The following is an 18,137-nucleotide window of genomic DNA, read 5'->3' on the forward strand; positions in this document are numbered from 1 at the left end:
CTTCAAAATTCAAAAATTTTCGAAAATTACTCCGAGATTCTCCTGAGAAGTCCCAAGGAAATTCTTCAAAAAATAAACACCCCCCCTTCCTATTTCACAAAAAAAAATCCGTCCACAAATCCCCCACGCCCCTAAAATTCTTTCAAAAATCACCTTGTTAATTATGCCAGAAAAATTTCCATAGGAATTCTCCCAAAAATTACTCTCGAAATTTTTCCAAGAATCCACTCCGGAATTTTTCCGAAAAATCAACCCGGAATTCTTCCTAGGATTCCTCTCGGAATTCTTCCAAGAATTCCTCTCAAAATTCGTCCGAGTATTCCCACCGGAATTCTCCTAAAAATTACCTCTTACGAAAATTCCAGGAATTCTGCCAAGAATTCTCTCTGAAAATCTTCCAATAATTTTAACCGATTTTTTTTACGAGAATCCTCATAGAAATTCTCCGGAAAATGTCTCCTTTGAATTCTCCCGATGGTTCCCCCGGAATTATTTCAAGAATTCTCCAAGGAATTCTACCAAAAATTCTCCAAGGAATTCTTTCAAGAAATCCTCTCGTAATTTTTCCAAAAATTCCCTTTGAATTTCGTCATAATTCGAAATTCCTACCATAATTCTCCAAAAATACCGCCCCCCCTCCAGTTTTCCCAAAAATTGCACCAGGATTTCTTTAGGAAATCCCACCTAAACTCTCTCACGAATCCCCCTTCCTTGCTGCCACGAATTCTCCCGTCAATTCTCCCCGGAATTCTTTCAAGACATCCCCCGAAATTATTCCGAGAATGTCTATCAGAATTCTCCCAAGAATTTCTCACGGTACTCTGTCATGAATTCAAAAATCTCAGCGGTATTCCCCCAACAAATCCTCCAGGAATTTATCCAAAACTTCTCACCGAATATCTTCCCAGAAAGCCACTCAAAATTCTCACGAAAATTCCTACCGAAATTCACCCTCAAATTTTCTTTTCCCATCAAATTTTTTCTAAGAATTCCATCCGGAATTATTCCAAAAATTCTTCCTGGAATTTTAACCAACATTTTTGAAAAAGTTCCACCAAAATTTTCCTCAAATTTAACAACATCTCCCACCAGTAAATTATCCAAAAAGTTCCGCCTAAAAACCTTCCAAGAATTCCTTGGAAATTCTTCCGGGAAATCCTACCGGAATCCAAAAAAAATCCCCTACGCCCCCAGAGTTGTCTCAAAAAACACCAAAGTATTCTTTTCGGAATTCTTTCCAAAATTATCTTCGGAATTACTTCAAAACTTCTTCTCGGAATCATTCCAAGAACTCCTCTCGGAATACGTTCAGAAATTCCCCTCGGAATTATTCCAATAATGCATCTTAAACTATTCCAAGAATCCCCTTTCGAAATTCTTCCGAAAATTCCCCTCGAAATTCTTTTTAGAGTTCTACACAAAATTCGTCTCCGAGTATTCTCATCGGATCTCTCTCGAAAATACCCATCCAAAGTATCCCGAATTTTATCTGGGAATTCTTTCAAAAATTCTTCTCGATATTCTTTCCAAAACTATTTTCGGAATTATTTAAAAAATTCTTCTCGGAATCCTTCCAAGAACTCCTCTCTGAATACGTTCAGTAATTCCCCTCAAAAATATTCAAAGAATTCCCCTTGGAATTATTCCAAGAATCCCCTTCGAAGTTCTTCCGGGACTCTTTTAAGAATTCCTCTCGAAATTCTTCCGAAAACTCCCCTCGAAATTCATTTAAGAATTCTACTCAAAATTCGTCTCCGAGTATTCCCACCGGAATTCTCCTGAAAATTACCCCCTCCCCACATGCTTTAAAAAAATCTCCCAGGAATTCATTTCCTCTAAAATCTTCCAAGAATTCCCTCCGAAATGTTTCCAAGAATTCCCACTGAAATTCTCCCTTCCCTCTGAGTTCCCATAAACATTCGAGCACGAAATATTCCAAAAAATCCTTCCGAAACTTTCCTAAGAATCCCCTTCTCTTTTTGCCATAAATTCTCTCAAAAATTCACCCTGGAATTCTTTCAAAAATTCCCCCCAAACGTCTTCCGAGAATTTCCACTAGAATTGCCTGCCCGAAGTCCGCGAAATTCCCCTCTGAATCCTTCCAAGAACTTAACACGGAATTCTTCCAATAATTTGCCTCGAAATGCTGTCATGAATTCTAAGCAATTTTTTTCTGACAAATTTCACCAGAATATATAGAGATTTTGATTAAATTTTGATCTAATTAGCCATGATTCGTAATAAGGCCGTTACAAATATTAAACAAAAACTACAAACAGGGGAATAATTGAAAATAAATATTAAAATGAAAAAAATAAATAAAAAAAACCCTTGGATTTGTTGAGGGGCAACAACCTCAAAATGTATTATTTTTGAGCAAAAAAATCCAAGGGAGGGAGAAACATATTTTTGTGTATTACTAGTCCACCCGGCAGACGTTGTCCTACAAAGTCCTGATCTTGTTCGTTCGGGTTGTTTATTTTTCGACAAAATTATCAAACCTTTATTTGATTGAATCGTCGTACTCTAGATCGATTATAGTTCTCGCTTTATGGCTTCCTTCCGAACTAATGAAAACTTTTCATTTTGATAATTTTCAACTTTCCCGGTGGATTTTTTCGTCCTTTCATTTATATAAACACAGCAGAGCCTAAGACGATTCGATTGGTGAGGAAGTTTTGCAAATCGGTCCATCCGTTCGTGAGTTACATTGCCTCGAAGGAAATGTAAACTCATTTTTATATATAGAGATTTTCTGCCTAAATTGTCAAAAAGTCATATAAACATCGCAACGTTGATATAATTTGAAAAATTTGCCCAAAATTTATAATTGGTTTGCTTTTATGTTCTTGAAAACTAATTTTGTGCCGAAGAAAAAATAAAAATTTTGATTGTTGGTCACAATCTGGAGACTTATCAACCCCAGTAAAATTTTACCACTGTACGGTGAACAATATGTTTTGTATCTGATTCTTATACAAATTAGTTATTTTCATTCTGAAATTCATACCAATGTATGTTATTTTTGTTATAAAGTTGTAACAAAATTTGAAAGATTTTGCTTCAACTAGTGTAATCTTTTTCTTTATTAAAAAGATTTTCAACCCGGGGCTAACTGATCTCTTTAATGTAATTTTTTATATTAAGTTAAATGTTTCAACAACATCCTGCACCAAGTTTTTAACCAATTTTGTTAACGAATTTTAATTAGAAGTAGTAAACTAATTAGTATAACATAATAATGATATGACTTATATATCACCTTCTACTCGGGAATCTGTCTAGGATGAATTCACAAGTCAATAAACTGCAATTGCTTGATATGAGCAATTGTTTGTAGATTTGTGCACGTAAATGATAATTTCTTTAATGAAAATAACTTTGATTAATATGTTTTGTATTCAAATAGGGGATTTGCTAATTTCTCTATCTCACTGTCGTAATGTCTCATCTCGATATAAAATATGAATGCACCATGACACAGCCGATCAAGCTATGATATAGAGAACCGAAACATTTTAATCCAAACTCTTCGTCTAAATGAATTATTTCAAACCATGCTTGCTCACCAGTAGTTTTCTTTGAACTTGGACAAATGGGACCTCAATTTCCTTTGCTTCTCCGGCTTATTCACCGTCACACCTTCCATGTGCACTTCCAGCTGATCCATTTCCATGGTTCACCTTACCCACCTTCACAAAACACTTAACTTACACTGACTTCCGACCCAAAACCCATAAACAAGCATTCAGACTTTTTTTTCCTTCACTTATTTCGAAATTTGTTTTCACCGACTTTGCGCAACCTTTCCTCGCACTAAGCCCTGCGACGGACTTCTTTCCTACTACGATATATTCACATCAACCAGCCGCCCGCAGCAGGCAACCAGCACACGACTGATAAGCAGCCGCACTGACCCAATCAAGTGGAACACAATGCCCAATTTCTTCTCGCACTCTTCCTGGCCCCCCCTCGTTGGCGTTGGTCGGTCGACTGGATGTCAGCCCTAGCACAGATACCTACTCGCGCACAGTCAAACGGCCGCAGTCACTTCCATTCTCACTTTTATCGAGGTCGCGCTTAAATCCCACATCAAGTCTGGTCTACCTATTTGAAGTTGTTTTGTTAGGATTAACGGAATACCGATCGCGTCATACCACCGCAGCCTGTGTTTCTCCGATGCGTTTCTTCGTTTTCGTTCCGGTTGGTTCTGGTTGACTAGTCTTAAGGAGGTGGCGTTTGTAGGCTTTTAGCCTTAGCAAGAGATATTGTGACGGGTCTAAGTAATTGCAGCGAAACGTTGATTTACGGCGACGCGTCTTGCACGATGCTAACCAAGCGACTGTCGACCGAGTGTAGTTCGTATCATAGAAATGGTGTCGTCCTCTTCGATCAACTTGAAATTGAATTCGGACAAATGTGATTGAATGCCATATCTGTATCAGGGGAGAATGGGGCGAAATAGACTCGCTGAGTCAATTTAAAATTTTACGAACCTTTTTTAGTTCAAAGGGGTACGGATTATATTTGAGTTGGGAAAGGGTATCCTGTGTCTCGTTCAGCGTGTTATAGAACTGACAATAAAATATGAAAAAATCGGAATTTCTTTTTTGTTTGCGAATGCGAATATTCAATGGTAGAAGTACGTTTGACCCAAATTTCTCTAGCCATGCATAAAACACCGACCTGGTGACTGACCGATAGACGAACTGGGTTCGATTTGTAGTAGGTAACGGTTGGATGATGCTACCGAACAAAAGAAAAACGCAGTGTAAGGCACTTTGTCAATGGTGCGTTTGCAATCGACTGTTGATAAGAATTGATAGATAAGAATGGGTATCAAAATTTTCATCCCGAAGTTTGAACAAGAGTCACGAGTGCATCGGAACAGGTTCAGTGGCTAGACAATTGAGGGTTTGGTTTCCGGTACCGTAATTTCGTACTGCAATGTGTTAGATAACTATTCGGATGAAATCATCAATCACAATTAATATGGTCCATGTTTGAAGCTAATCAGTTGTGCCAAATTAAATAATACATATTGATAAAAATTATATTCTCAATGATGTATCGATAGTAAATTGATTTCAAGCAGGAGCATGCATAGGGTGAGTTTGTTACAAGAGAGAACATTTTTTTTCAAACAAAATCAAAGAGGTGCACATTTTGAAAAAGGAATATTCGACAAGGATGAGAAAAATTTAAAGCTAGATGTAACAAAGTTTGATTGAAAAAAATAGTACGTCGCCGATAATATTCAACAAAGTTCCTAAATTTTGTAAAATTATAATTTCCTGAGCGTTTTTCTTTGTTTTCAAAGACTCAATTGAATAAACTAATAACTAGAAGTATCCTCAAAGGTTGATACAATTAGGCACCAGAATGATCAATTTGTTAACGGATTACGATACTGTCAATGTATGCACAAAAAATCAATTAATTTGTTTGAAAGGCGGGCTTGTAATTAAAGTCGACGATAAGAAAAGATTTTGTCCAAAAATATGGTTTTCCTAATCCTTCAAAAACAATAGAGCTGAGAGAACAAACGAAACAATACAAAAAATACGAAACTGAATATAAGTGACTCAACTAACATTAGTTCATCATTGGGGTTTTGTTAACAACAATGGATTTTTATCAGTTTGTGATAAGTGGTTGGCATACAGGCTGTGTCACCAATGTTATCATTCATATTCTTTTGTACAGAAAAGTCCGCTTGGAATGAAGACGCCGCAAAACAAAATGAACTTGAAAAGATAGTTACATTTTGCACCAAATCCGATGATTCCACGGGATTGACAACATTCAAAATTACGCACTAACAGCCCGGAAGGGTAATCACGGAAAGGAAAAAGATAGGTGCTTTCCACGGTGACAGTTCAATAAACGGCAAGCAGACGAAAAGAGATTGCATCTGCACAACGAAACCACAACCAAAACATCAGCCCCGTGGATGATTCAGAAAGTTTTATCTTACACCTAATACTTCAGAAATGTTGCAATGTTCTATCGACGTAATGTCCTTTCGACCAAATGTTATTTGACGAAACGACATCCGACATTGGTCTTTCGACCAAATGGTGTAGATTCTATTGCAGATAATGCACGAATATGGATTTCTGGATCAATGCGTTTAGTTCGCTCTCAAGCCTCTTTGAAACGCACAGAAGGTTATCGCACGGTGTAGGCCATTCTTATCTGCTGTTCAACTTCAGGTTGTAGGACGGGAAACGAAGAGCACACCCAACCAGTAGATGACAGGTTTAAAAACACTTCTGTAAAGAACTTTGCAAGATGTTGGCATGTACAAGGTCGGCAGGATTTAGCACAATAAAGGCTCCCCCAGACCTAAGCGATTTCATCGCCGCGACGGCGACAACTAGTCGCCGCGACTCTATCGCTGGGTCGCTGCAGGCAATGTTCCATTTATCCTTCCATACCAGCGACGATATAATCGCAGTCGCCAAGCGATAGAATCGCGTTGCGACCGTCGCGTCGCGTGTGTTTGGGGGAACCTTAATTGTTACGGATCTAACAACGTACAGTTTTTTTTTTGCGGAGGCATACAATAAACATACAATAAACGAATCCTTGTACCGAAGTCGGTAATCGAAACCGAAGAAAAGGCCGATATGTGAACGAGAATCCAGCTAGATTTAAATGAACGAATTGCTTTTCGGCAAACGAGTGAAATTCGTTAGTGAAACTAAATACTAAATGCGATTTTGGATAGAAGCGCAAATGCGATATTTTCCATTAAAATCGCAAATGAGTTTGCTTGCTCGTGGGTTCTCGATTATTAAAATTTCTTTATTTCTTTATTGCTCATTTCTTTTTTTGTAGAAATTTTCTAATTTTTCAGGCTTTCATTTTAGTTATTTTTTGGCCCCTGGCCTTATGACAGCTGCCATGGCATGATTATATAATTGTTCCACTAAAACCAAGTAACATAAGAGTCACCTTGCCATATAGGTATTTAAGCGTAGGTCTGCCCAAGGTTCCAACCCAGATCATCGCATTTCAATTTTTGTGAGAAGAAAATCATCTGCCATAAATAAGCGAATATATTGACATTCGTATATTTTCCATAAGGTAATAGACGAATTTCGCGCCAACCCTTCTATGGGGCTGGCAGCACCATCTCAGAATCGAATGAAACTTGGTGAGCATAAAGATATGGTATTTCTAAGCCACTCTGCATACTTAGTTTTTCAAAAATTGTCAAGAGTAACATTTGATGAGGGCCTAATTTTCTTCATGGATTTTTTATAAATCGATATAACTCTAAAATGACTTGGAAAAATATCCAAAAAATAAAATACCGATTTCTACACTGAAAAAAATTAGTTTTAAAAATTAAAATCGATATTACAAAAAAACCTTATCTCTGAAATCGATGAAATTTTTTCTGCAGATAGGTATTTTAATTAACTTTTCTGGGAATAATGTTCCTGTGACATATTTAAGGAAAAAAAGTTTTTCTAACAAAAACTTTTTTCCTGTCCATATTGAGTGAAAATTTATCAGCGTGTTTTATGTCTACAGCGTCAATTATAAGTTCAGCAGCCTATCATCAACCAACGACACATTTTGGACGTATAAAAATTTGTTTGGGAAGCAATTGTGGATAATCTAACATAATTGTGGACTAACATTTGAAAAGGGTTTATGTTTTATTTGACTTTTTGTTTCGAAGTAACTTAAAAACAATTACAAAAAAATAATTACTTTGGAAACGGGCAATGTTGCCGAAACGAAATTGAAGTGATATTTAATTGTAATAGTGGAAAAGAAGATGTTGTTTTTCAACAAAGGCTAACCACTGAACGGTGTAATTTAAAAACAAAGCCTGGAGATGATTTTGTATCGTATTTTATTGAAAAAATTGATAAACTTATAACTTATGACATTATTTGCAAACAACAATACACTTGTACTGTTAGATTTATCTGAAAATTATCCATTCATTATCCAAAATGCTGCTCAAGGTTGGAACAATTCCCAGGCAACAATACATCCATTCGAAGTTTACTTTAAAAGAAAAGGTTAATTAGAAAACGTTAGCTTTATTAATCAGAAGTAATGACCCATGACATAAAAGCTGTTCACTTATTCATTTCAAAATTGATTGACTTTTTGAAACAGTCGATCGATTTTCCAAAAATAACTTTTGTGTCTGGGTGAGCTGCAGCACATTATAAGAAAAAGGAACTTTGCAAGTCTGTGTAATTTAAATTTAAAACATGGCTTAGAAGCAGAATGGCACTTTTTTACAACATCGCACGGAAAAGGCCCTTGCGAAGCTATTGGTGGCACTTTCAAACGAATGGTAAAACGAGCAACTCTTGCCAAAGATTATGGAAATACTATCAAGACTCCTCGGGAGTTGAACGAATGGGCGAATGGGCACGTTTTCAATCAAACAAAAATATCACTATATTACATTTCTGTTATATCACCAATGAGCAATACCGCCATCGGGGGTGGCAATGGGTCTGGGGGTGAGAATGGGTCAGGGTCATCGCTCTCACCGCGAGCATGGAGGGCGTAGAGCAAAATCGTTTAAAAAGGTCTCTTATATTTTTGTCTTTTTGTCCTCAGATACATCCATTCTACAAGCATTCTAAGTAGTTGAAACAGTGACCCATTCTCACCCCCATTTAACCCATTGTCACCCCCGACGACGGTACTCAACAAAAGTTTGATGAACTTTTCAAAAAAGCAAAAACTATAATTGGCACACAAAAGCTTCATTCTTTTATACCAATCGCTCATAATAAAATCCTGGCTAAAAATATTCCAACTCAGATGAAGACCCAAAAGTCTTTGAATTGTTCGACTAAGTTTACAAATTAAATTAAACAAATAAAATTGAAGAAAAAATTAAAAAAATGCGGAAAATTTATTATTCTTTAAATGTGCGTTTACCGGAAATCCCCCTAATGAAATTACCTACCGAGCTTCATCGTTTGGAATCAAAATGTTTATCTGATAAAAAAAATCGACCTCCAATTTTTATTTTTGCTAAACCAATTTTAATCTTTACATTCAATAATTTATTTTCTCGATGAACGAAACGCTCTTTTATGTTTCAGACTTCATAGTTCAGACAAATTTACAATAGTCCATCAAACATCACAATTTTGTAAATCTGGTCATTTGTGTGTAACATTGATATAAGCAATCTAGGAAAATATACGCCTTTTCCAAATGTTGGTCCACATTAATAATGTTAGATTATGCTAAATTGCTTGCTAAACAATTCTTTATACATCCAAAATGTGTCGTTGGTTGATGATAGGCGGCTGAACCTATAATTGGCGCTGTAGGCATAAAACACGCTGATACACTACTGATTTTCACTCAATATGGACACGAAAAAAGTTTTTGTTAGAAAAACTTTTTTTCTTTAAATATGTCACAAGAACATTATTCCCAGAAAAGTTAGATAATTAAAATACCTATCTGCAGAAAAAATTTCATCGATTTCAGAGATGAGGTTTTTTTGTAATATCGATTTTAATTTTTAAAACTATTTTTTTCAGTGTAGAAATCGGTATTTTATTTTTTGGATATTTTTCCAAAAAACTTCTGGGAATTTCACGACAATCCGCCATACAACACTTTTTTGTAGGTCTTGTCATTTTAGAGTTATATCGATTTATAAAAAATCCATGAAAAAAAAATTAGGCCCTCATCAAATGTTACTCTTGACAATTTTTGAAAAACTAAGTATGCAGAGTGGCTTAGAAATACCATATCTTTATGCCCACCAAGTTTCATTCGATTCTGAGATGGTGCTGCCAACCGCTGGTCGAGTTGGCGCGAAATTCGTCAATAATCCAAAAAGCGTTTGATTGAAGTTATAGAATTTATTCAGCGAATCATCATCCCTCTAACAATGACTTTGAAAGAACATATAGTTAAGAGTTAATTATAAGCTGATTGTCAAAACCTATATGGTTGCAAAAAGCCTAAAAAGTGGATCCCGTGATTCCGATATTAGAACTTTATGAAGAACATAAACTGTCCTTTCTATCTTAAACCAAACAAAAAATTATGGTATCCAGTTAGCGACGAGTAAGACTCTTGGTCCAGTCTAGATGGTTTTTTCCTTAGGAAGGGGCAAAGTTTATTTATTATGCTTGCCACATAAGATGCATATTCGTGAAATGGTTGGAATTGAGAAGCTTTATAAACAGTAGTGAGAAAGCTTATATAACAATTAAGTTGACCAAGTTGCAATAGGAATATGAAGCCATCGGAGATGATGGCCGAATACCATGTCGTTGCATTTTATAGTTCAGTTACCCACTTCCTCCACTGTACCTTACCTATCATTCCCGTAGGTACTAAAATAGTGCTCTTTCTTCATTAAACCACTTGAAATATCATGCGCAATGCTCAATAGTTTCTCCCTGATCCTTAACTCTAAAACCCAGATTAATCCACCTAGCGTTGGTGGTGCCTTTCTCGCATTTAGTTAAGACACCAACCTTATATGGGGTTTATATGGTCCGATGTACCATTTTCTTCTTAACTTTGAAACGCAATAACCGATCGTAGTAAAATTCAATAGTGATCAACAAGGCTTTGTCCCCTGTCGAATGAAACTTGTTGCGAGAAAATCGGTTAAGGATTACTATACGAAAAGTTGTCTAATGTTTTTTATAGCTTTTGTGCACACACATACACACACACATACACACGGACAGACAGACATGTGCTCAGATCGTCGAGCTGAGTCGATTGGTATATAATACTATGGGTCTCAGAGGCTTCTATAAAAAGTTCGTTTTCGGAGTGAAATGATAGCCTTTCGGTACAACTTAGTTGTACGAGAAAGGCAAAAAGGCCGGACAACACTCTCCTCGTTCTCAGTAATGCGCTGACCGATTTGCATGACCTCCGGCTTTTCTCAAAGGGGGTAGAGCTTTCTTTTGACCTGAACCCGCTGGACCCCTTCCCGTGTTCATAAGATTCAAAAATGTTTGTGTTTTGTAGTTATTTTTTGCTACTATAGCCAAGTTATTTAAGTAACCAAGTGTCATCAAGCTCTAACGTTACAAAACAAAGTAGATAGGGGAACTGTACCGGTTTTGGCCATGTTCCTAATTTGGCCAATTTTGCAAATAACTCCGAAAATAAAGCAATTCGCGAGGGTTTTATTAGTTCCTACAAAAGATATATCTCTCACGGCTCAAAGCTGCTTTCAACTGATTGATTATTTTGAAAAAATATGTATTTTCCAGGGTTGGCCAAATTAGGCACTAGATGAAATATATCAAGTAGAAGTTAGTTTGAACGTTTCCTATTTATTTTATTACTTTAGCTACTAATATTGAAAGCCATATATTCCTTGTTTATTATTGGCCATACCTCTGGTCATATTTCTTAAAATCTTGTCACGAACATGTGTAGAGATACAATTTATTTTTTGGGAAAAACTTTTGGGGACATTCCAAAAAACATTCATGAGTTCAGCAGCTGAATTCCGGTCAAAACATCTTTTGTAATAAGAAAATTATTTTGAGCTTTTTAGTGGAATGTTTTCACCTGTCATAAGACGAGTTTATACAATCCCATTGAATTCCACCACTTAATTGTATCTTACTTTTGAGGTCGAAATACGTATCTGTCAAGATACAATTAAGTGGTGGAATCCAATGGGATTGTATAAACTCGTCTAATGACAGGTGATCTTTTGTAAGAAAAGAAAATCTAGAAAAGATTTTTAAAATTTTCTTATTTTCGAATTGCGACGAAAGTGTGTAAGGAATTAAATTAAGAAAACGAGAATTAAAATGTCATTCAAATTTTTGTGCGAGAAATTCGATAAGAGATTTTTGTGGGATTTAAAGGCATAATTGTGATTTTTCTTCCCATAATGAGTGTGAAATAATGTGTAAAATATTCTCGGTTCCATCCATTGTACGTAATTGCCACCCACGATACATATTCATGCAATGGCAAGCATAGAACAGCTTTCAACAAATAACTATGGAGATGCTAAATAGATGGCTAAGTTAAAAATCAGGCTAAGCTAAAGCTAAGCTAAAGCTAAGCTAAAGCTAAGCTAAAGCTAAGCTAAAGCTAAGCTAAAGCTAAGCTAAAGCTAAGCTAAAGCTAAGCTAAAGCTAAAGCTAACAAGCTGAGCTGAGCTGAGTTAAGCTGGGAGCTAAGCTGCTTAAAGCTAAGCTAGCTGGGAGCTAAGCTAAAAGAGCTAAGCTTAACAGCTAAGGAACAGCTGCTAACAGCTAGCTAAACAGGAGCTAAGCTAACAGCTGGAAAGCTGGGGCTGAGGCTGAACAGCTGGAGTGGGCTCAGAACAGCAGGAACAGTGGGAGTGGAACAGCTGAACAGTGAACAGCTGAACAGCTAACAGGTCCAGCTGACTGGAGCTGGGGCAGTCAGGGTGAACAGCTAACAGGAACAGGTGGGCTGGGCAGGTGGGAACAGGTGGGGCTCAGCTGGTGGGCCCAGTGGGCCCAGCTGGCAGGGCTCACAGGGGCTGGAGCAGCCTGCTCAGTGGCTGTCAGGTGACCAGAGCTGGTGGGTGGAGCAGCTCAGCTGCAGTGGGGCCTGGGACTCAAACAGGAACAGCTCAGGTGGGGCTCAGCTGGGCCCAGTCAGCCCAGAACAGCTGCCTGGGGCTGCAGGAACAGCTGCAGGAACAGTGCCTGGGCTAACAGGGAACAGACAGGGTGGGGAACAGGGTGCCTGGGGTGGGCTCAGAACAGGCAGAACAGTGGGCTGGAACAGCCTGGGAACAGTGAGACAGGTGCAGCAGCAGCCTGGCTGCACTAACAGCTGGGAACAGCAGTGGAACAGCTGAACAGGGAGTGGAACAGCCTGGTGCTGTGGAAAGCTGGAACAGGAACAGAGCTGAACAGTGCTGCTGGTGGAACAGTTGCTAAAGCTAAGCTAAAAGCTTGCTAAAGCTAAGCTAAAGTAAGCTTTAAAGCTAGCTAAAGCTGCTAAGCTAAAGCTAAGCTAAAGCTAAGCTAAAGCTAAAGCTAAGCTAAAGCTAAGCTAAAGCTAAGCTAAAGCTAAGCTAAAGCTAAGCTAAAGCTAAGCTAAAGCTAAGCTAAAGCTAAGCTAAAGCTAAGCCAAATGTTAATGTGTTGAAATATTCTATGGAAAGGTCTTCATAAATTTCTCCGGATATTCCTCATAAACTTCCTCCAGGAAACCATTCGGAACTTCCTTTTAGTAAAACCATACACAAACAGACGTAACACTTCTCACACTTTCAACATCGTTTATGTGTTAAACGGTTGATTTTAAATACCTCTGTGCTACTCGATCGTGGCAAGAGGCGCTAGCGTTTCAATCGCTTTGACATTTTATTAGTGTACATGCTGCTGAATGTTTTCTGCATTGATGACGATGATGATGATGATTCATATAGAAATAAGCCATTTTATAGAAAGTCCAAATAACAGGAAACTTGACACTAATATTTACATTTCAAAAGGAACATTTGCGAAAATGGAATGAAATGATGATGGTTTGCATGCAAATTTACCAAAACATAGACCGAGCCGTCCACTCAAAATTCAAAAAAAATCGAATCCGTCTCATAAAATGGCTTATATGTGTTGGGAGTAAACGTCAAATGGAAATCAATCATGGTTGACTGTGCTTCTCACGATTTTGATAATATATCGCATTAGTTTTTTTTTGTAAAACGAGAGCGATATTTTTTCCAACGATTTAATTCCTGGATGAAGTTCCGAAGCAATTCCAAGCAAACACACTTTTTTCACATTATATTCGCGAAAACTCAAATAAATGTTGCTTAAGCAATTACTTTAAAAAGTTCGAAGTAATTCCTAAACCGATTTCCACTGGAATTTCTGAATCAGATATTTGAATTCATGAAAGGAATTCTCCTTAAGGAGTTTCGGAAGGTTTTTCTGAATCAATTTTCTAAGGGAACTTCGTAGGAACTTCGAACAAATTTCTACAGGTAAAGTATTAAAGGTATTTCCGTAGAAATTTATAAAAGAATTTCCGAAAAAATCGTAATAGAATTCGTTATGGAATTTCGACGGAATTCCTAGACAAATTTCGGAAGAAATTTTGAAGAAACTTCCAAAGAAATGTTTGAAGAAATTCTCAAGCCGCAAGTATTTCTCAAAAGTTTCTATTTCTCAAAAGTTCCTTCAAAAATTCGTATAAGAAAACCTCAGAAAAATCCTTAAGAAATCTTGCTTAACTTTTCAAAAGGACCTAAGTAACATTTTTTCATGAATCAATTTGAGTACTGCAATCAAAGGCTTTAATGTTTTTCTGTAGATTGCGCTATTCAAATTAATTCATGCAAAAAATGTTACTTAGGTCCTTTTGGAAAGTTAAGCGAGATTACTTAAGGATTTTTCTAAGGTTTTCTTATAGGAATTTTTGAAGGAAATCCTAGAGTTCTTTCGTTGAAATTTTCCCAAAGAATTTCGTGATCTATCTCCGAGAATTTTCCGAAAGAATCGCTGCAGGAAATCCCGAACAGCAATAACCGGGGAAATTCAAGAATGTAGGAAATTCCTTTAAAAATTTGTTCAGAAATTCCTGAAGTAAATTCCGGAGGAATTACGGGAGCTGAGGGAATGGTACTTCCGAAACAATATCTGAAGGAATTTCTGACAGTATTGCTGAAAGTACTGCCAAAACTCTAATTTCAAGTTGATCGATTCTTGTCGTCAAATCTACCCAATTATAACTCATTTCTCGTTAGTCACATGTAAGCGTGTACACTAAATCGATGGACCTTTTCACGAGACGTTTAAATCAGCTGATTTTACCGTCAAATGACAGTTCTTCTATGAAAGTGACAGGTTCGGCAGTGTCACATGAAAAGGCCTATCTCCGCCATGATTTGACGTCTATTTGTTTTAAGATTGAGCACACGGAAAATCTTTTTTTTTATTGAGTGTGAGAAAAAGATGACTGTGAGAAAAATATTCCGCAAAACCCTTGCAAAGTGCAAAAAGCGCAATAATTTGAACGATTTTCAAACGGGTTTCAAACAAAAAAGGGTTCATATTAAAAACGGTCAACTACCGGGGGTCCACTGTACTTTTTACGGTAGATTTTCCGAACGAGCTTGTGGATAAATTCGTGGAATATTACCTGGATGAATATTCTTGAAATTTTCTTCCAAAATTTCTCTAGTAAAACCTCTAGAAGTTTTTTTCGGGAACTCCTCCAGGAATAATTTATAAAAATCCCCTACTAGTTCTATTGAACATTCCTCCAGGGATTCTTTTCAAAAACCTCCCGAAAGGCCTTTGCAAATTTCTCCGAAAATTTCTTTAGTAAAAAATATCAAATTCATTCCAAAACTCCTGCAATAATCATTTGAAAGAATTCTTCCGGAAAATTATTGAAGAATGAAATAGGAAATCCTAAAGGAATTTTCTGGGGAGCTTCTAACGGAAATTCCAAAGGATTTCATGAAGGAATTTCGAAAAGCATTCCTAAGAAATTCTCGAGGGAATTTCCAAAAGATTTTTTTCGGGGGATACATAAAAGAATTTATAAATGATTCCTTGAAGAGATTCCCGAAAGAATGCTCAAAGAAAATTGTGAAAGAATTACAAAAGAAATTTCCGAAGGTCTAAAGAAGTTTCTAGGAGAGTTGCTAAAAATATTCCAGTGGAATGAGCAACTGAATTCCTAGAAGAATTTTCAAAAAATTCCTGGTGGAAACTCATGAGGGCAATTTCGAAGGAATTCCAAGATTTTTCTCCGAGCTTCCGAAGGGATTTCTTAGTAATTCCCAAATGGATTTCCATAGAAATGCCTTATGATATTCCATAAGGATTTCTTTCAAATGAATTGACAATTTCCCTAGGTATTCCTGAGGGAATTTTCGAAGGGTTTTCTAAAAGATTTTTTAAAGAAATTCCTAAAAAAACGGGAGAAAGATCCGAATGAATCTTCGAAATATTATTTTTGATTATTCATTGAGTTATTCAGTCAATAACATTTATGTCGGTATAAATTATCCTGCCTGAAAAGTTTGTGTCTTATTACTTTCTTTAAAATGTTGAAATCTTTGACTATGTAGTCTAATCTAATCCCGCAGACGTATTTCAATGAGTAAAATATGTTTACATATGGAATCGTCCGATTGAATACGAACAACGCTCGTTCAACGAAAATCGAGGTAGGAATGGATACAACGGTTGTATCGCATGATTCCCATTTGATCCTATTGGGTAGTTTTAGGAACGATGTAACAAATTCACCTCTAATAGTCAAGAACAGAATAAATACGTACAATGAATCAGTGAACCAACTAGTCTTTTAAATTAATCCATATTCCAACGGTCTCGACTGGTATCATCTTCGGATGCTAGTCGGGATCACTATAGCAGGGGTGCGAAAACAATACCAGACTTTTGTTTCATCATTTTCGAAGTTTCCGATACAATTGATGTTGTGCATGCGTTATCAGTGTTGATTGTATGTTTTGGGAAGCTTCGCTGCTAAAAATAGGAACTGGCAATCTAATGATTTGTTTTGAACCGCCCAATGTTTACCTTCCTGTAATGAAGAACAAGACCGAGTAAGCAAACGAACTGTCATGGAGCTCTTTCTTCTGTATCAGTTTATAATAATAATTACCGATTAATCCTAACCTCAAGAGTTGAAAGGATTTGATCGATATGGAGGCGCATGGTATTTCAAGTACCTCAATAAGAAATGAATGTTATATATACCCACAAGAAATATCAGTTTACTAATTTTGCTGGTAGAGTCAATAAAAATAGTATTCTTGGGAATGATACATTTTTAATTATATTATGTGGTACTCAGTGGTTGATGTTCTTTCGCCAGATTTTTCATCACCTGTCAAACAAACAACATCTTTAAACGGGTATTGTATGCGATATTGCTTATATATTTTTATCATCCACCCTACTCAATGTATGTTCTAATATGATATCAAGTAGTTAGTCGTTTATTGTCAAAATACATGTTGACAATTATGATAAATTCTTGGTGAGTTGTGCCAGTTGTTTCGTCCGCTAAGAAGAAAATGAGAAATCGCACGATAATGGTTCAATTTAACACATAATGATGGGTGACTGCCGCCTATCCAACAAATTAAAACCTTCTACCTGAATATAAATTTATTATCAAGCTCTGCAATTTTTTTTTAAATAATGGCTAAAGTTTAGAATTAAACAATGTTCCGCAAACAGTTTTTAAACCCTACCGCTATGAAAGATTAAAAATGCGCTTTGGGTTTTTTTTCTGCCATTTATTTGCAGTACCGCTACTGTGCGATGGCAACACGCGGGCTGAAATTTGCAAAACGAATCTGCATCGTCTGCGCTTTTAAATTCAATTAGCCGTCTAGTGGCGTTATTAGGATCTGAAAGTTTATCTTTGGATGTATAATACATTGAATACTTTCTAAAAACCACATAATAAACCAAAATTGCTCAGAAAATTTAAAATATTTAAATCAAATAGTTACTTTGAAAATTTCATCGTTATTCAACAAACAAGCATATTTCCACTTTGCCTCTCTTGTCCTCTTTACACCCATCTCTCCTGCGCGGTTGAATGGCTTCGTATTTTGATTATACTAATCTCGATAATTATCGCAGCAAATTTGATTCGAACTTGAAGCTAACTGTTCCGTTTTCTGATCGCTATAGTTTATAAACAAACATTGGTAAATAAGCGATTCGATTTCTTTTCCACCAAGCAAACAAATTGGACAATGCACGTTCATTTGGTTTGGAGTGGTTTTGGGTGAGCCCATTTTCTCACCTTAACCTCGGAGAATTGATGTAATACCTTTGGAAGTGTAAAACCATTGCAATCCCTGTCACTGTTACGGTTACCATTGTCCATCGTTAAAGCAGGGAATGTCAACGGCGAAAGGCGGTCATCCTGGAGGAGAAGCCAGAGTAGACGCGACCGCGCGATGCGACACGACGTGACAGAGAAAATTTACAGTTCATTAATAATTATTGTTAATCCTTTACGTGAGTCGTGTCGAACGTCGTGTTTACTCTGACATCAGACACCTAAATCCTCCAGACAGAGTTGCAGAACTATTCGGCTGTTTTGTACTTTGCAGAAAATCCCTCTTAAATTAACTCTCCTGTATACAATGC

General features: G+C 36.7%; 1 protein-coding gene across 4 annotated transcripts in view; it reads right to left on the reverse strand.

Moving 5' to 3' along the window:
- The window catches only part of LOC134227993 (TLD domain-containing protein 2), a 671,450-nt gene that overhangs the window by 236,976 nt on the left and 416,337 nt on the right, over positions 1–18,137 (reverse strand). Inside the window, exon 2 of one of the 4 annotated variants that reach the window (XM_062709738.1) lies at positions 3,570–4,107. The exons of the other annotated variants lie outside the window; for them this stretch is intronic. Coding sequence (XP_062565722.1) covers positions 3,570–3,676 — 107 coding nt within the window. The 5' untranslated portion in view covers positions 3,677–4,107. The remainder of the gene's footprint in view (positions 1–3,569; positions 4,108–18,137) is intronic. 4 annotated transcript variants of the gene reach the window in all.

The sequence above is a fragment of the Armigeres subalbatus genome, chromosome 3, assembly GCF_024139115.2.
Source record: "Armigeres subalbatus isolate Guangzhou_Male chromosome 3, GZ_Asu_2, whole genome shotgun sequence".
Classification (NCBI taxonomy): domain Eukaryota; kingdom Metazoa; phylum Arthropoda; class Insecta; order Diptera; family Culicidae; genus Armigeres; species Armigeres subalbatus.